The 19,784-nt window shown below is 43.8% G+C and overlaps 1 protein-coding gene across 1 annotated transcript in view; it reads right to left on the bottom strand.

Annotated features, from left to right (window-relative positions):
- The window catches only part of LOC306711421 (protein EFR3 homolog B), a 29,700-nt gene extending 10,023 nt beyond the window's left edge, over positions 1-19,677 (bottom strand). Inside the window, exons 1-9 of the mRNA XM_079180367.1 lie at positions 19,556-19,677; positions 18,946-19,085; positions 9,374-9,450; positions 7,256-7,383; positions 6,308-6,458; positions 4,344-4,465; positions 3,821-3,970; positions 1,595-1,729; positions 172-250 (exon numbers count right to left, since the gene is read on the bottom strand). Of these exons, the coding sequence (XP_079036493.1) occupies positions 172-250; positions 1,595-1,729; positions 3,821-3,970; positions 4,344-4,465; positions 6,308-6,458; positions 7,256-7,383; positions 9,374-9,450; positions 18,946-18,952 (849 nt within the window). The 5' untranslated portion in view covers positions 18,953-19,085; positions 19,556-19,677. The remainder of the gene's footprint in view (positions 1-171; positions 251-1,594; positions 1,730-3,820; positions 3,971-4,343; positions 4,466-6,307; positions 6,459-7,255; positions 7,384-9,373; positions 9,451-18,945; positions 19,086-19,555) is intronic.
- Positions 19,678-19,784: the final 107 nt, after the last annotated feature.

Raw genomic sequence — 19,784 nt, 5'->3', positions numbered from 1 at the left:
CACTCATACAAGATTGAAAAAAAGATTAAAAATAACATGGTACTGAGTACATCACACAAAATGTTTCAGGCTTTCATTATTTGGACCTGGATTTGTAGTCAACAAAGTGAAAGACAGAAAAAAGGGGCGTGGAAGAGGTGTTTGTGGATACATAGGCACGAAATCACTCACCTGGATGGAGTACATGATAATTTTAAAGCAACGCACTGCAAAGGTCTTTCCCTCCCATAGAGAGTGGTTATCCAAGTGCCTGAGGGAACACAGACAGGAGGGGAGGGATGAGGAGGATACAGAAGATGTCATAACACAGTGACGCCGGTAATAATGGAAAGCAGCAAGGGATAGAGAGAAAATGCTAAATATAAATATATATATTAGGATGTACTGCAATGTTTACTGTTCACAATCAATGATTAAAGTGTTTAGAGAAACGTATTTGACTCCGTCTTTCATTGTTGAATGTAGTCAGGATGTTGATGTAAGATGGAAAACCTTATCAATGGTAACAATCAGTAACACAACATCTATTAAACATGATCAAGATCGATACTACTGAATCTTTAAGGACACAGAGGAAGAGAGGAGAAGGATGGAGTCAGAAACAGAGACAGTGATGGATGGACGAGAGCTGGTCTCACTCAGCAAATATGAGATCAATTTAAAGAAAATTAAGAGAAAAAAAAAGAAGAATTGGATAAAGATTCTTCAAAAGAAATACAAATGTAATATATAACTGCAGAAGCAAATGGTAACTATGGTTGCAGATGGATTTTGGAGAACAAAAAAAAAAATCAATAAGGCATTATAGGCTTATGAGTCCCTGAAGTTTTGTATTTTTGCTGGCTTTTCATTTTGTTATGCATATAAACTTGGATCCAAACTAAAAAAAATGTAGCTGCAGCAGTATTCCTGCAAGCGCATAGAAATACTGGAATATTTTATCCGCAGAATTGCTCAGCAGATTTCTAAACTAATTTGCGTTTATTGGAAAATGAAACCATATCGTCAGCCTGCTATCAGCTGAGATGCAGGGAAAGAAGCCAAGAGGGCCAAAGAACAGGTGGCTACACTAAAGACAAAAAATGAAAAGTCAAAAAGGAATAGTTGATGTCTGGGGCTCAGAGAGAGATACAGGGGAACGGCTGAGACAGATAAAAAGAAAGACAGAGAGAACAATAGAGCTGTATATATTTAAACTAGAGAGAGAAGGAGGAAGCGTGACATGAAAAGAAACACTGATCACAGAGGACATCCACAGCTAAATCAAAACATCACAGAAGATGACCTTAGAAGCACGATAAAGCTGCAAAAATTACAACCTTGCAAGGCAGACCTCAACATAAATACAGTAATACACAGTTAAAAACATCCCGTCTGCAAATCGTGCACTCACATCTAGTCTGGAACAACTATGTAACCTTGCATTCACCTTGTTGCGCCCCCTCATGCCAATCAGTGCACAGATAAATATGCGTCAACACAGCGTTAAGATGCATCCTTTCCTTCCGTTCTAGTCGATGCGACAAAAAAAAACATGCATAAAAGGAAGGAATCCCATAAAGAGGACAGAAGAGTTTAGTAGGGGTTGTCTCACATCAACACCGGCGTGACGGCATTCTTGATGTTGCCGTAGGCGGCTCGTCCCAGCAGCTCCCTGAAGCAGCGCTCCGTCAGCTCCACCGGGCTCTCCTTCTCCTTCTCCGACGCCTGCAGCGGTGAGGGGGAGCGGCTGGTAGGGAGCGATGCAGGTGAGGAAGCAGACGAGAAGGAAAAGAGGGGAAAGAGAGCAGGGGAGGGAGGGGGAAGAGAGGTGCAGACGGCGAGAGAGAGAGAGAGAAAATGGAGAGGAGTTTGAAATCAATTTGATTCAATAACACTAACGTTTCCACAAAGGCTCGATTTCTTCAAACACTCTCTGGGCTGCCGTGTCACTGCAGCCTTCCCGCCTGAGGTTACGCTTCCCTCAGCAGTTTGTCTACAGTGAAAATGAGGAAGCCTGCGTTAGCCGGCATGTGTGAACGCATCCGTTATCATCAACAGGAGACATGTCCGTGTCTATGTTGGTATGTGTGGGCACTCACACCGGCCCGTCTTTGTTCTCATGCATAGTTAAAACCTTGACTATAACTCCATCTTAGTCATGACAACCCTTGGGTGGTCCACCAATGACGGCATCATTTATTAACCGCCTCACTCTTTCATCTTGCTTGCTGCTGCTGTGGAGGAAATAGGACTTCCTGCCTCGCTGTGGCTTCTCTAACTTAGCTCAGATTTATAAAGCACAATGACATTCAAGGGGCAATTAAAAACAGCAGAAAGCAAGAATAAATACAGGATTAAGATACCGGTTTCACTTTAAAAGGGCAAAATCTTAAATGTAGCCTTTTTCTGTTAGGGCTGCCAGTGTGGGAAACTCAGGTGAGTTATAAGCTGCTGGTGTTTAAATGTTGAGCAGTAAGGAAACACGTTTACAACGCCACTCTCACAGACTCCTGTGCAATTGTAAAGTGCTTCTAAAAAACACCCACCGTAGACTTCATTCTGCACAGCTTTGTCTAATGATTTGGAAACAAGAGCAAATCAGCATAAAAGCCTACTTGGCTGCAGCAATCTGACCTCTCATCTGCTTTCATCAAACATTTCACGGGGGGTGATTTTGAGTGGTGATGTTAAAAAGGCAAGGGTCATTTCTGTTAACATTTTCTGCCGAGGCAATGCGTAGAGGAAAAATGCATGTGGGACATTAAGCTTTTGCAGGTACCTGAACACCTCCTTAAAACCAGCCAATCATGCTAACAGTTGTTCTTGAAGTACTTTATTATCTCCAGAAATAAAACAGAAATTAGTCTCAACTGTCAGAGGGCTCGACTAAAACTGTGCCTGGTTTGATCTTTAAATGAACTTGAAACGCGCGCATGGGGATTAATGCAGAGAAAAATGCACCATATGTGAGTTTAATTAGACTGTACTGACTGCTGTGGATTTTATGGATGCTAATGACTGAGGATGCACAGCAGGGGCCGGCTTCATAACACACACAGAGCGAAGGGAAGCTGAGAGGGAACTGTGTCTCTCTCTGCTGGAGTGTCTGTCTCTCGTTCTCTTTCTGTCCATCTGTCTCTCTCTTTCAATAAGCTTCGTATTTCCATCACTGTACTTTCTATTATCTCCCCCCTCCACCCAGTCGTCAAATGTTCTTCTCGCTGCCCTCCCCCTTTTGCTTCCCTAACCTTCAGATCTCGGCACTGACGTCAAAGTGAATTTCAGTATGTGGAATGCTGCCAAGAAAAGGGAGGCTCCAGACTCTGCATATCTCTCCCTCTCATCCTCTAGCTCTCAATGCAATTGTGATGCTATTATTCTCCACCCATTGCACTCTTTTTCCTTCACGCTCTCCCCCGTTCTCTTTTAATTGTTCTCCCCATTTCTTTGTCCTTGGATGCTGCAGGTTGACAAACAGACGGCCATAAGGGGAGCAGAGCTGTCAGTGGGTTCGCTCCGCGGTGACAGTGATGATGAATGACGTGGGTGACGGCCGAGTAGACTGCCAGGACAAATATGGCCCAACGTAAGACTAAACCGGTCGGCTGCAGCAGCACAGCGGCTTCTGGACTGCGTGACCGAGGCGCGGCGGGTCAACGGCAACTCGTTCACGGTCATCGACTATGTCGACGCGCGTTGGCGCAGCCTGGACTGATGTGTGAAGATGACGCGCTAACACCAGGGCCATATTCACCTCAGGTCAGTGCGTTTTACAGGTCTGATGAACAGCAACATGCAAAACCCCAATCAGTTCACATTTCCCCGCGTGGACACTCACCTCTCCGTGCGCTCTCCACTCTGCAGGTTGAAAAGCAAAGAGGGGACGATCTTGTCCATGTGCTGAGGGTCCCAGATGTTGGCCTGCAGCTCGTCGTTCACCGTCTTCCTCACCACACCCTGCAGGCCCTTGATACCTGCCATGCGGATCCTTGGAGGCAACAGAAATAGAAGATCGGATATCAGGCACTAGACATCGTTTGACTGGTAACCGAATCTATAAATGGATGATTTATATTTAGGAAATCTTATTTTTGTCTAGTTTTTAAGCCTGGATCCCTCGGAGTGTGGCTGTTATCCTTAAATCCTGCAACGCTATATTTAACTGTACAAAGATGTCACTTTGTCTATTTTCAGAAGACAGGATCACTTCTAAAGATTTCCTGTCTGACAAAGATGCAAGTGTCCAGAGGGAGTGATAATCTGTAAAAAAAAAAAAAAAAAAAAGACTTCCTGGAGCAGTCTAAAAACAGAAAGTACTTAATAATCCTCCCTCTAGCGCCGTCAAGCATCTGTCCACTCACTTAGTGCGGATGTCAGGGTCCTCGTAGCTAGAGTGGCACATCTCACTGAAGCGGGACACAAAGAAGTCATAACTGCGGTGGTACGATGGCGTATCCTCTTCTATGTTGGCAAACTTCACAAACTGAGAAGGGGAAAAAAATAAAATATATTTTCATGTCAAACTGAAACTCCAACTTACAGTAAAAGTCTCCTCCTCAAAGGCTCTAGTTTGTTGGGGGATTACTTTCAAATTTGATTAGAAACTCTTTAATGAATTAAGCCGAAATCCGCATGATGAATATCTCACAGGATAAAGTTAAACCACTGTGCCATAACATCTCAATTAGAGTGAAAAGCACAGGGCAAAGGGGGGGGGGGCTCTCCCACTGGGCCAGAAAATGTCACGCTGACATTTAGCTTCACAGCACCCTCCAATTAATAAATGATGAAATGGATTTCTTTAGAATCAAGACAGAACGGATGCTACCTGAAGCAAGAACAAACAGCAGATGGTTATTAAAGTACATAAATCCCCCATTCACAAACACAGGCTGGACTAGTGCAGTAACCCAAACATGCGAGAATAAACAGGAATTGATGGAGCAAATGAACATCTAGAGAAACCCCCTTGTGAATCCATTTCCTGCTCACAAAATGAGTGTTTGGAGTGGGTTTGTGATAAAAAGAAGTACCCTTGAGCAAATTAACGGAAGTGGTCCCATCCCTACATCTGTGCTCAGTTGCTGCAGTAAATTGCTGTCGCGGTTGATAACCGGAAGCTGCCCAGTATTACCAGCAGGTATGCTGGGCAGCTTCTAGGTATCAATGTATCGACTCCGCTGAAATGGGCTCTCTACCTGATTGAAAGCTTTAAGAATAGGGTTAAGCCTTAAGGATGGAGAGATGAGATTATGAACATTTTTGTTGCGAACAAAGGCCACACCGGGAGAGACTAACCCCTGCCCCGAGTCTTTTTTTTTTCACATAAAGTAAGCTGACAGAAACACTAACTCGGGTACTGATGTGTTGAAGAGTTGGCTTGTGTTAGAAAGGGCTCTGCAGAAAAAAAAAAAGAAGGTTTTAGGTCAGAGAAAACCTGGCCGGGCTGGAGTCTTGTGGTGATAAACTCTCTAATCCTCTCTCTTCACCTCTCGCTGATACTTGTCAGCTACAGCAATAGCTTACACTGAAAAATACAGAACATGTATAGTTCTGTGTGTGAGGAAGCTCAAGGTTGTGTTTGTACAGTCGGGATTTTCTGCAATTACAGCAAAAACTAATCCCAATCAATATCGTCACCATGTTAAACAACAAGCACTCGGAATGCAAAGCGTTAAATTAGCACATACTGCAAAACTCCTCTACTATTGATCGTGGTAAATAGCACTGTGATGCACAATTAATTACACGCAGCACTGATGTGTGTGTGTGTGTGTGTGTGTGTGTGTGTGTATATGAATGGATCAGTATATGGCCTCTGCATTTGTCCTAAATACACACTCGTGAGTTTGTGCAAGGGAGATTGGTAGCATGAAGATTATGTGTGAGAGGCTGGCGTGACGCCTCAATCTCTGCAGAGCTTTGCCGCTGTGGTTCTGCAGCTAATCTGATTTCCGCCGATAGCTGCACATCAGAGGATACTCATCGCCGTCACTCCCTCTGCCAGCCACTCCCCCGCTGAGCGAAAAGCTATAAAATGTTTGTTTTTGTTATAAACTAACTCACATCAGACATTTTACTGACCAACAGTTTGAGGATGTGGGTATTTATATACTTTTATATCATGGTCTGCGTTTGGCTTCTGCAGTAAATTGAAAGTGTACATCCGTGAATCTAATCACACGGTACTTCTGTCCTAGCGAAACTAAATTCTTATCATGAAGTTTTATAATATGCAGGGTTTTCTTAATTTATTTGCTTCACAGCTGCAAAAACAATAACACATCTGACGTTCTAAACTGGTAATATAGTCGTGGAAACTCACAGAGTTGGTTCCGAGGATCTGCAGGCTGGGTTTGTCTGACTCCAGCAGCTTGCGCACCATCTTGAGGAAACTCTCCACGAACAGGTTGATGCTCTGACAGTGGCAGGCCATCAGCAGCTGGTCCAGGGCTTCCATGGCTATGCACACATACCTGAATAGGAGGGGAAAGAGACACAGAAACATCTGGATGAGACCATTAACCCTGTAGGCAGTGACAAAGGTTTGGATATCGTATAAGGATACATGCATATTCTAAATGTCTAACTGCACACAGCAACAGAAATATAAATGTGATAAGCTCTGCCAGAAGAACTATGAAAAGTCACATATTGAACAGATTTCAGCCGGACTCTGCCAAGTGTAAATGTAATCTGCACAGCCTGTTCGTCACAGAGCGTCCCCGTCATGAGTCATAAAAATCATCAACTCCTGTGGCATATAACGGAAGTACAGAGTGTACAGAAACCTTTGATGCCCGTACACCAGCCTGCCTCCCTTTCTACCTGGCTACTTTGTATCGAGCGCACAATAGATATGTTTCATTATACAGACCGACAAGTGTAAAGAACACAGACATATCTGGTGTATAATCAACGGCATAAAAACAGTTCCTTATCCAGTTTGTATGTGGGTTAACATGAGACATGCATCCCTTTCGACATGTCTTTAAATGGGGATCTTTGAAGCATCTTAAGCTCTTTGCTGGACTGTCAGGGGAAATCTTTATCGTGAAAGGCTAATCTGTGCACCATCTATTACTTCACAGCAAGAGGACTTTAGATTCTTACCACGATTTTAATGCGCTCACTTCAACTGTGTTGAATTTAAATCAGTTCATGTGTGGCAGAGAATAAACAATACCAAAAAGAAATGTGTAAACAGTATTTTCTTAGGGCAGAGACGGCTGACATGTTGATGCGTTTTGAATGACGAATGACTGACGCTCACCCGTATCTGTGTCGGGCCACATCCCTCGACAATCTCTCAGACAGGTAGGCTCCGATGCGGTCAAGCTTCTCTGGAGCCGACAGGGCGTAGAATGTCAGCTTCTCCATGTTGGCCTTCACCAGCCCATCCTAGGAGGGAGACAGAGGGGAGACAGAAGGAAGACAGAAGGAAGACAGAAGGGCAGAGAGGGGGGGACAACAAGATAGAGAAAATAAGAACACTTTAGCGTTTCATTTGCATGGTTTAGAATCCTAGAGGATTGTTGCACCCAAAACAAAAACATTCAGTCACTCTCAGGTCAGAGGAGATGCACACTAGTCTGCTATGTCAACTAAACAAAGAAGCAGCTGATTAAGACAAAACGTCCGTTTGCTTTCACTGAGGAAAGGAACATCAGTGGCATTTTGCACTAAATCAGGGTAAATGGATCATGACTAATTAATGTGTTCCACTACTGTTCCATAAACATTTCTGAGCTAATGCAATAGTGTGTGCTTCTCCTTAAAACCCAAATTGTATTAGTAAATCTAGTTTCACAAAGTTTCACCACCTACTTTCCCCCCTTGACCCACTTCACTGCTCTTCAGTCTGGTCAGGGAGGATTTGTTGGAGTTATTCCCTCCAAGCATCCTGTAGCAACACAGCTATGCAATGCTAAGTGTCTCTAAAAATACTGACCGTGACACACGGGCAGAACATCATTCATCATTTACAGAAATGCCCCGAAAAAAAAAAAAAGAGAGAGAAACATGAGCTGGGAATATGTGAGCAGGAATCCCATTCAGACTAGTAAAAGCACCGGTATTACTAATTACACTTACAATGATCTATACAAGCACTCCAGTAAGTCACGACAGTGAGCGGGCATGTACGACACCGGGAGCCTGAACTGAAGCAGTTAAATGGAATTCAGCCACCGTTCATTTCTCCACTTGTGGGTTTTCTCATATTATATGCAGCATCAACTGCCTTTTGGTCCAATGTAAGATCTCAACAGTCCCGGGGCTTTCCTATTGTGCACTCCGGCTCATTGGCACGGCGTCCTGGCACACCCAAGTGAAATGAGGACCTCGTTAATGTTATTAGTTGCACCGGCCCTTTTCAAGTCAAAATCTCTGCTGAGAAGAAAGAAAAAAAAGGCAATTCCACACATCAGTGGCTTATTCTAGAGGTCAGCACCGCTTCCGTTTGCTTCTCTAAAACATCCTGTGGCTTTTTTGTAGTGTTAACAATATAATTTGTAATTTCTTCCTAATGATAAAACCCAAGCATATGCAGTCCATGTGAAACTAGCAATGCACACTACTGTGGTTCCCCTTACCACCAATTATCTGGGAGAAACGCTGCAATATAGTAACTGTGTACAAAACACACCCACACAGTGAGACACTTTTTTTTTTATGTAAATGTTATCAGACGGCTTCGTTATTCCCCAGCTGCTGGGATACAGTTAGTTACAGTCTCAGCAGCCCTGGGAGTACAATGACCGGACGCGCACGGAAACGAGGTCTGCTTGTACTAGTACGTCCTGTAATACTGCACACTTGGCCACAGATGTGATCGGTAAAGTGGGTTACTGCGGTAGCAAAGAGGCAAAAAGAGAAAAAAAGTCTCCTCTGCAACGAATCGTCTCGTTCTTCTCCACCCAAATGATTCTCTTTATGAGTCATCAGGATCAGATCTCAAACGGTGAGCGGAGGTTTGATACCGACAGCTTTGAAGTAGATAGTTAGGCATGGAGGCTGTTTTCTTATCGCCTCTATCTCACTCTTCCTTAAATCTCAGACAATATCACAACACTGTGTTAATTTTCACTTTCCAGGGACTACAGACAAAAAGCTTCCAGCTAATTCTGGTAGAGCGCATTTTTCTCACATCTTTTTTTAAATACGTGTTCTGTTGTGCAGTGTTCTTGTCTAAATTGACCTTAATAAAGTGCTGCAGGGATGACGTACTTAAGTAGGCCAACCTGGTTCCCTCAACAAAGAGCCAATGGGATTTTTCGGATGTACACAATCATACAGACAACAGGGGAATAGTTATCGACCTCAGACGATACACATACTTTGTTTTAGGGTTCAGAAAGGCATTATTAAAAGAAACACTCGAGCTTCTCACCTCCGGGTCTTCTGGGAAGATGTTGTCCACCAGCCTCTTGTACCGAGGCCTGAGCGCCCCGCAACAACCACAAACCCCTGAGGAAGACAGAGAGAGAGATGCTCAGTTACAATAAAAACAAATGAACACAATGAGCAAGCAAGTCTTCTTTTCTCCTCCTCTGTTGCCGCACTATTCATCAGAGCCAAAGTAATAATGTACGTCTTAAATCAGCCTCTTGGGTAACATGCTGTAGGTTTAGGTAGTTATTGATACTAATCGGTGATATACAGCAATTCTAAGGCAGCAACCAATTAATGACTTCACATTAACAGCATACTGTATCACCACAAAGGAATTGGTGGGACACTTAATGATGAAAAGCAAGAACATAAAGGTTAACCAAAGAATAAATGAAAAAACATGGCGCTGTTAACGACTGTCAAATTGACTCGTCGGCAAGGAAAACACAGCTGCAGCTAATAAAATAATAATGGGTATGGCAAGTATGGACAATCGTCTCAGTATTAAGGTTAGGGCCTTGTTCAAGTGACACACTTGAATATAAATATACACGTGGTTCATGTTATTAGGTGCTAAGCTTTACAGCCTGCTGTGAGAGGTTCAGATGATCGGCTGGAGTGCAGCGAAGCAGACGTCCATCACTAGCTTTCATTGCATCAGGGCAAAGAAATATAGCAAGCGTCCGCTAAACTGCAGAGTCATTTAGTAACCTGCAACAATACAAAAGCTGCCAAATGTTGGAATTACAATCACCAGTGTCGTGGCGCGATGCCATCATTCAAAGCACTGGGTCCAAGATTAAAAACATCACACGGACAAAGTGAAGGTAGTCAGATATGGAAAGAATGTGGTCACAAGATTACAGACTCAGATGATCACACACACACACACACACACACACACACACACACACACACACACACACACACACACACACACACACACACACACACACACACACACACACACACACACACACACACACACACACACACACACACACACACACCAATCAAGAGAGCCTCGAGTAGAAAAGTGCAACACACTGAAGATTGATTTCTCTGACTTTGCATTGACGAGAAACGCAAGCTCGGCAGCAAAGAGAGGGCTGGATTGTGATTGGTTGAAGAAATTCAGCAGTGGTGAGTCATAAGGAGACCGAGGAAGAACGAAGAAAGCAGAAAAAAAAGAAGAGAGATATAACCTCTAAAAACACTGTTTAACATCATTTAACGCTTTATGCAGCTCTGCATAACAACTATTATCTCCCTGCTGACACCAAACAACGATATATGAATTTAGGAGCCACAAAAGACACTAATGACAGAAAGTAGGTCATTCTGCTGAAAGCAATGCAGTCACTTCTAATGACTGGTTTGATAACCCGACACTTCAAATAGAGACAGTAGGAATGTAATGCATGTTAGACAAGCAAAACAATCTGCTAAAAAAGACCTTTTTTCTTCCCTTCCTCCCCCGAACACCAGTTCCCTTCCCTCTTTTCTCCCAAAGGAAAAATGTTTCATTATTCATTTTTGCTGTTACACAGATTGAAGCATTTCTTGCCGACGTGGCACTAAAACCCCATTCTGAGTGCATACTGACCGGATATTAACAAAATTGCCAGCTGCCAAATTGCCCCCCCCCCCCCCCCGCCTCACAGTGTGCTGTATACGACGTACAGTAGATGTACGGACATATAGGTGCATTTAGTGTAAAGAACAATGAACCAACAAAGCCAGGGAAAACTCTGTCCACACTGAGAGACAGCCGGCATCATACAGAGATTAGTTTGCCCAAACCAGATCACCCAAAAAAAATGTTTCACACAGATAACGGAGGCAATAAGCCGCCGCGTGCCCGACTCACTAATACAAATGGATGAGCTGAGCTCAGCTATATCACCGCTTCACAAGACACACAACTACCAAGTTCCCACTGCAATACAGTAGATCTCCATGTGATGTACAACCACAATATACAGAGCAAATTAAAATAATTTATACACAAAACACTTGAAATCCCCCAAAAATGTCATCACAACTTCCTAGAGGCTGAAATCACAATTTCCTTTTTGCCATTTTTGCTTGAAAATTGACTTCAACAATAAATCGATCATCAAAACAATTGTTGGTTTAGCTCCATCTCATATTGCTTGAATTCATTCATTCATTCGTAGATATGTGATGATTTAAATAAGGATACTTAAGTTTAATATTTTGGTTCATTCCCAACTCTTTAAGGAGGATTACAATAACAATGTGACTGCCTCTGTCATACTTCATTATTTCAAACAAAGGACAATGTGGCTTTAAAACACTACTGGTTAGCCCTGTAGGTACAGTATGTATGGAGACCATCTTTTACAGCAAAGCACTGAGGCAATAAAGATTAAATGGCCGCATGGAATAAGAGCTTTTTATCCAAAGCCCTTTACAATTTGCATCTCATTCACCTATTCACACTCACTGATGGCAAGCAAGCTACCATGCAAGGTGCCACAATTTGGAGTGCTGCCCAAGGACACTTCGACATGTGGACAGGAGGTTTGAATCCCCGGCCCTGGCAGACCCGCTCTACCGCCTGAGCCACAGCCTCTTCTGGGCAGCGTCCCTGCATTCACTAGCCTCCTGGTGTGTTATCAGTGACCTACACCTGGGAGGAGGGCAGTCACTACAGGACAACGTCTCCTTGAAAAGCCTCTTAATGGAGTAAAAAGGGATCTTTAGGCCTGTTTTAAAGGCCTCTGTGTGCTCTCTAAAAGTTCTCCTGAACTCCACAGCAGGCGCTCTGCTGGTGCTCAGGCTTATCTCTGACAGCCGTGTGTGTCTATTCATAGTGCTGCCCCTCTCTCTCTCTCTCTCCTCCATCACTTCAAACACTAATGAGGCCTCTTCTGCACCCCTCCCTCCCTCCCGTTGTCCCTTCCTGCTGCAACCCACCAAACCTCTCCTCTACCACCTTCTCTCATCCTTGCTGTATTGGCCCCGGGCCCGAGTGTAGGAGTCGCAGCGGATTTAATGAAAATGCAGCGGGTCCCACGAGTGGAAAGGGTTTAGGACAAAAAGAGTGACAGAGACACAGGCAGCTAAAGAGAGATGGAGGTGTGACGGGGGAGGAGGATTGTGATGCACCAAATGAGTCACAGATTAGTGCTACTTATTGCATCTTCTCTGTCCAGCACAAATCTGTCCTCTCTGTCAGCACTGCAGCAGACAGGGGAGAGATTTTTGGGAGGAGAAGAGGGATTGCATATACTTGTTATTTAGTACACACATACACACACACACACACACAAAAAAAACAGTAGTGCTCCACAATCATTTTAACAGCTCAGTGGGTGTAGCAATTTACACGTTATTTCCACTCCTGTGGTGCACTGCAAGCAAACGCATTTTCCATTACAATTGGTTACAGTTCTATTCCTAGACACTTATTCTTTATGACTTTAAAGTTGCTGCTATTGCTTGTTTGTTTTCAGACCAGCTGGCATAGGCCAACTGCACACACAGTTATATAATAAATATTATATTTTATACGATACATTTTAAAACAGTTTTGACAGTTTTGACAAAAGCCAATCAATCTTAAAGCAGAAGAGTAGTTAAGTTGTCAGAGGCTTGATGAAAACCAGCTGATGCTGCTCAAAATGGTACGTGCTGGTCACTATTGGACTGCAACTAATGATTATTGTCATTATCAATAAACTTATTCTTTTTTTTTTCCTTCAAAATATCCAAGCAACAGTCTAAAAAACCCAAAATATTCAGTTTAAATTATATGAAAAAGGGGAAAAGCAGCAAATCCCCAAATTTGAGAAGTTAAAAGCAGAGTTTTTTTTGCTTGATAAGTGGTTTACAGCTCTAAAAATGCAGCTGCAATCATTTCCCCATTTAGTACCATATTTTGCTCCTAATGTGCTTCAAAGTGAGCTGTGATACAACGTTTCTATTGGGAATGACTCCAGCTGCCTCACAGAGAGAACACTGAACAGCTTCAGAGTTGTGTTGAGTTTGTGTGAAAAACAAAGAGAGTGTTTCTGGTGTTGATAATGGTGGGTTAGTGTGGAAACAGCTAACAGAGATCAGCAAGGTGGGTGGACAAGAATTTGGACAACAGCGGTGAAAAGCGCGCACGCACACACACACAGGGGGTCTCACGACATCCACCCACTCTGCATGGCAAGCTGACAACACATTTAGGGGCTGGACACCAAGTGGCTCCAAACACACAGACACATTAAAACACACACACACACACACACACACACACACACACACACACACACACACAAATTACTGGTTGTTGGTAGGAGGACATTTCTGCAGCCTGGTGCACCAGACGTGGGGAACTTTGGCCCGTGTGACGCATCTTACTCGTTTCCCTGATTGGCGATGCTAAGCTACACATCCATGCAGAATCAATTAACGTGTGCATAATGTGTACACGTGTGCAGAGGGGTCTCCAGCCCCTCATATCACCACAGCAAGGAGCCCAGTCAATCACAACGCTATATTTATCCCTGTAACAACGGGCTGGTACATTAACAGATTACACTCTCCATTTCCCCCAGGATGTCAGCTTAACATTTCCACATTAGGGTGAGCAGGAGATATAGACAGGAAGTGAGAAACATAGTGGAGGAAAAAAAAAAGCTCTGAGAGACATGTTTGTGCATGATACTCTCAAAATAAATACAAATATCCTCCACACACTCGCACAAACACGTTCAAGTGATAATTGCAGTACTGCTCCACCTATCAGCGCTGGACAATAGCACACCACAAACCACATTTCCATTTGTTCATTAATATCTCAGACAAAATGAATTTAATATCTAGAGGAAAATAATATTCAAACTACACACACACACACAGAAGGAAGTGTGTGACGAATAGCCCAGCACATCTTGCAGTATCGTATCTGCACCGGCTGTCCCGGAGCAGCTCTGTTGTACCTAAAGTCACGTGGCTGACAAGAGAGAGTAAATATAGTCCTGCAAGGACAATATCAAACACACTTTGGATCTGTGTGTGTGTGTGTGTGTGTGTGTGTGTGTGTGTGTGTGTGTGTGTGTGTGTGTGTGTGTGTGTGTGTGTGTGTGTGTGTGTGTGTGTGTGTGTGTGTGTGTGTGTGTGTGTGTGTGTGTGTGTGTGTGTGTGGTTATGAGAGAGCGTGACAGAAGCATCAATACACATTTGGACCTCACCTTCACTTCGGTCATGCAAAGCGCTGGTTTTATACTGGTTTTAAACACTATGAAGCCACCTGCACGCTGTGTATGTACACCTGTGCATAATACATGACACTTCTCATGACGGTCAGAATGCATGTTGCGCTTCAGGAGTGGTATTACATAAGAGTGTGTGTGTGTGGGGGGGGGGGGGCTATCTTTACATCAGCAAACGAAAATAAAACATCCTTAAACCATAGATTCACGCAGTAAAATGCAAAGCACACACCAGATCTATATACGCAGAGAGAACAGGACAAGAGGCGAGGAGAGCGCACGAAAATATTTAGATAATGAGCCCGGCAGATTCAACTGCCAAACCACTATGCACATTAGCTGTCGCTCAATGAGTTTGAGAGAGAGAGAGAGAGAGAGAGAGAGAGAGAGAGAGAGCTGTACAGCAGCTGAGGAGAGGAGGCGAGTACTGTGGAGGAGAGGCTGATGGCGTTAAAAAAGCGTGACAAAGAGGAAGACATTTTTGTAGGGCATGCAGATAAGGACAGCTATTTAAATGTGTAGCGTGTATAACCACAACATCAATCAACCCCCCCCAACACACCTTAGAATGGATCTTCAGGCTATAGACACGCATGCACACTGCGCACACACTTTGCAGAGGGTGGAAGCAAACATGGCTGTTATAATGCGAGCAACATACTGATGTACAGACCCGGCTGCCAACAAATCCTCATGACACAAGGCCAATCCGACACACTATGAATCACAGTCACACAGGCGCTGAGGCCGGGGCTACGAGGGACTCGAGCCCAGAGAACCGTTTCCATACAGCAGCTCACCAGCGCGCTGCACAGCGAAGCCTAACTGAGCTTGTTCTTCTGGTACGCAGTGTCTGTATTCATCAGCCTTCTAACCAAAGCCTTTTTTTTATTTTTCCATCAATAGTCCGCAAACTCAAAGCAAAGCCGACTACATTTGTAATTAGTGCTAATCAATGAACCGTTTATCAACATGTCCCAGTAACAGCAGAGCGACAGTAAACGCTAACACCAAAAGGGGGATTTCTTCATGGTCTCAAAGTTTCACAGAAAAGTACCACCGTCCCTTTAACAGCACATAGACTACCTTTCCCGTTTTCAAACATGGAGCTAACATGTGCTACGTAAGATATTGAAGAATCATAAAAACGAGAGGATTACAAGAAAATGTAACATATATACACTCGTGACAATATCTCAAAGCCCACCATACGGATAACTACAACATTTGGCTGAATGTGTTTACAAGACAAAACATTACCACCTCGAATATGACAGAAGGAAACTATTTGAGTAAAAAAAAAAATAAGTGTCTCATTACCAAAAATAAACATCTTCAAAAGCGGTGTCTCCTGATTTAATAGAGCGGTATCTTCACAAGAGTCCAGGTTCCCATAATGCGCCTTCAGGAGACGTTACACTGTGGTGACATCTGCGGTCCATCAGCTATGAGGAAACGTGTTTGTAGAATGTAGGAAAACTGGCTGAACGCTGTCTGCCTCACATTACACACATGCTCACTAACACAAAGTGGAAGAGCGGTTGTAATTCTTACCGTACATCGATCGTGATGTTGAGAGTCCCTCACTACAGACGCTTGTGTTTTCTCAATGCAGCTTCTGTCATACAGAGACACTACTGTGCCAAGAGGCACTGAAAACACACACACACACACCGACCGCTCACTCTGGTATAAACGCCTGCACGTGTGCGCTTGGAGCTGAAATGCGCACCGTGATTGGTGCAGAGCCTGGCTCGATGCATTGAATTACACACACTCTCCCCGCCGTGCAGACAGACAGACAGACAGACAGACAGACAGACAGACAGACAGACAGACAGACAGACAGACAGACAGACAGACAGACACACACACACACACACACACACACACACACACACACACACACACACACACACACACACACACACACAAAGGGGGCTGAAAGGCAACGTCAGAGAGAAGCGTGCCGTGATGACCTTGGATTTTCCCATTTGTCTTCTGCAACAGCGCTCCTTCTGAAGGGGGGTGGGGGGCAGATTTCACATGCCGGCACACACAAACACACCTCGCTTCTAACCATTTTCTCAGTCGCAGAGAAGGGGAGAAACGGGACAAAAGGGGGCGAGTGGGGTGAGAATATGACAGAAATATGCACTACAGGGATCGACAGGGAGAAGACCTCCCACCCACGCAGTCTCCTTCTCCTCCTCTAGCCACGCCGTGGCAGCGTCACTCTTTTCCTTCCTCATCATCATCATCATCATCATGCCTCCTGCTTTATTTACTTTCAGTTTTTCCTTCTCTGCTGATGCAACTTTCTGTCACGTTTCCATCCATTCTCTAGCCGAATACCAAAACGTCTGAGTGATTAAATAACCACGTTTAATGCTTATTTTTCATGTAAAACTGTGAAATATTATCCACTACTACTAACACAAACCAGAAACCCGATGACACTGCAGTGTCATTGTAATCGCATGGATGAGATCAGTTTATAGAAAACGTTGCATACATTTTTTTAAGACTCGTCATTTAAAAAGATGATTTGGAAACAATCCAAGATAGAACTGGCTTGTACGGTGTGAGAAAGTGAAGTTCCCTTATAAAGCTGGGTTTCTGCAATCACCAAAGGTTCTCCGCTGTCACAGGACCTGGACAGAGGACCACATCAGGATTGCTTCATTGAAATAAAAGATGGTGGCGAATTGCTCTCAGTTGAGCCGTTCGTCTTTAGTCTGCATCCTCTTACTGTACGAGACCATCATCCGCTGCTTTCACCGCAGCTTAATTCATCTCCACACTTACTGTGAATTTCCTGTTTTTAAAAGGATCTTGTGCGATATTGCATTGCTTAAATATTAATCCTAATCCTTTATAATCAAGCTTTGCTCGTTCTCACATTTCAGATATTCCGGTTGCTGATCAGCAATATTCCCAGTGGATCACTAGGAATCTCTTACCCAACGGAGAAAATGTAAGACTTCATGAATTAGTAAACATTAAGACCCAGACTGCAAATGAATGAAATTTCCTTAAAAATGACTCTTTTACAGCAACCTGTGCCAAGTACCAATCACAGACAGTGTTTCTTCTGTTGGCCTATTGAAGTGTTCCAAGTACCCTCTACAAACTATGAAATATGCTAAATCAATTTTTACAAGACAGCAAGTCAAACCCAATCGCTACTTTCCTTTTTGTAGAACATCATGGAACCATGTGGAATAATGATCCGCTCAGAAACAGAGAAGGAGCCAGAGGGAGAACAGAGGAGGTGGTGTTGTCGTGTCACTTACCCTTGCCAACGCGATGGTCCAGTAGGGTACGACAATCCAGTGCCAGCCTCTGAGAGGCCGGGACATCGGGCGCAGGCAAGGGCATGGCAGGCAAACAGACACGCCAACACACACACACACACACACACTACTCCTTTTACAGGATCAGAAAAACTCCTAACCAAAGCCAGAAACAAACATGCAAAACTATAAGCAACACGCTGAAAATCCTTAATTCTATGGCTATAATTTAACAACAAAAAAAGTTTGAAAAGTGACCCGACCAATACTCACAAAAGCTCACCGCCGTCAAATTCGCAATTCCTTGATAGCAAAGTTTACTCACTCACATGCATCCACAACTGCAATAAACATTAAGACACATGCACACGCAAAACATACACTCCCTTAGTCAAGCCTAAACAGAAAAGCCATCTCCAAACTCTTTTTAAAGTTTCACACTGGAACAAACTCCCAAATCCCTTTGAGTCCTTTCTGAACACCAACTTGCATGTCCCTGTCTCGAGGCTTCTTAGTAATTGATGTTAGTACATAGGCAGATTGACCGTATTATCAAAGAGATTAGCGATAAGCCCTTCAACAGCAGCTCTGCTCTCTGTGTGCGCCTCTCTCGTTAATAAACATCTCACTAACACAATGGACCTCACTATCCACCCAAAGAGAGGCAGGGAGAGGAGGGTGGAGAGAGGCTGGGAGAGAGAAGGGCACTGTGGGACAGCCATTCAGTCAGTAGGCTTGAGGTTCAAGGAATGTAGCCATCAGCAGAGATACCAACAAAGGCAAAATGTCTGGTGAGAGATTTCTGTGCAAATTCATGCACAAGAACAGACACATCACACACACACACAAACACACCTGGGACACTGATACAAAGCTTCCACGATCAGTAAATGATCTATTGTGGATTTGGTGAAGCAGCTCAAACTAGCTTTAATGTCCTCAGCAGCCCACTTCTTCTGCACTGTCCATATTACAGTTTTGGAGGGCCGTACATGATGCCTTCAGACACAGTACAGGTGTTTTAATAGTTCGGGCTTGCCCACCTGTCATGCTGGATGCTCGTCACAAGGCGGCGATGCTCTTCCAGGTTCACAGAGGCAGGAAGATGGGTGGCACTTCAGCCCCGAATAGGAGTCTCCAGCGGCGGTCCGGAAATCAGGAAAACTGCTGGATTGTCTTTGGCCTGTGCAAGTTTGTATTCCAAAAATTAGCCGTTGCACTCATGCATGCGGTTGTCATCAAAACACGGGAAGTAACGGTCGTTAACGTTTAACCTGACCCGTGCCAAGCAAGTAATTTAATGACCGATAGTTAACATCTTATAATTCACCGGGACAGAAATCCCAAATCATGACAGTTGCCTGTAAATAAAATGAACGCTAACGTTAGCAATGCTAGCTTTTAAAGGTTTTCATCACACGTTAATTTCTCCTCTCGTGACAGCTTAGCTTACTCTTTACTTTCCCTTGATTTCGATTAGGTTTAGACATACATTCACGGCTATCAAATATAACAACATTAACCCATTATTCAGAGCCATAGCATTCAGCTATGCTAGTAGCAAAGTATGCTAACATCAGCTAGCCGTCTGACTTGCTCAACTAGAATCCCCCTGACTGCCAACGTTAATTGGTGTCAACACTAAGTACTTACCATGAAGTGAACAGAATTAAAATCCTTAAAATGTGTGGCATGCAGACAGTTAACGTCAGCCACCTTGACTAAAGTTCAGCCCAGGACAGCATAGATTTAGTCACAGCGTTACTGTTCCTCCAGCTGACAGATGTGACTGGCTAACGTTAGCTCTAAATAGGTAACAGCCCACCACTAGTCACTAGTGTCATGTTTGAATACGCGCAGTCTAGGCGCCCACTACTCTATC

The sequence above is a fragment of the Pholis gunnellus genome (assembly GCF_910591455.1).
Source record: "Pholis gunnellus genome assembly, chromosome: 19".
Lineage (NCBI taxonomy): Eukaryota > Metazoa > Chordata > Actinopteri > Perciformes > Pholidae > Pholis > Pholis gunnellus.
The sequence above is the reverse complement of the archived record's forward strand: the minus strand, read 5'-3'. Positions and strand labels throughout refer to the sequence as shown.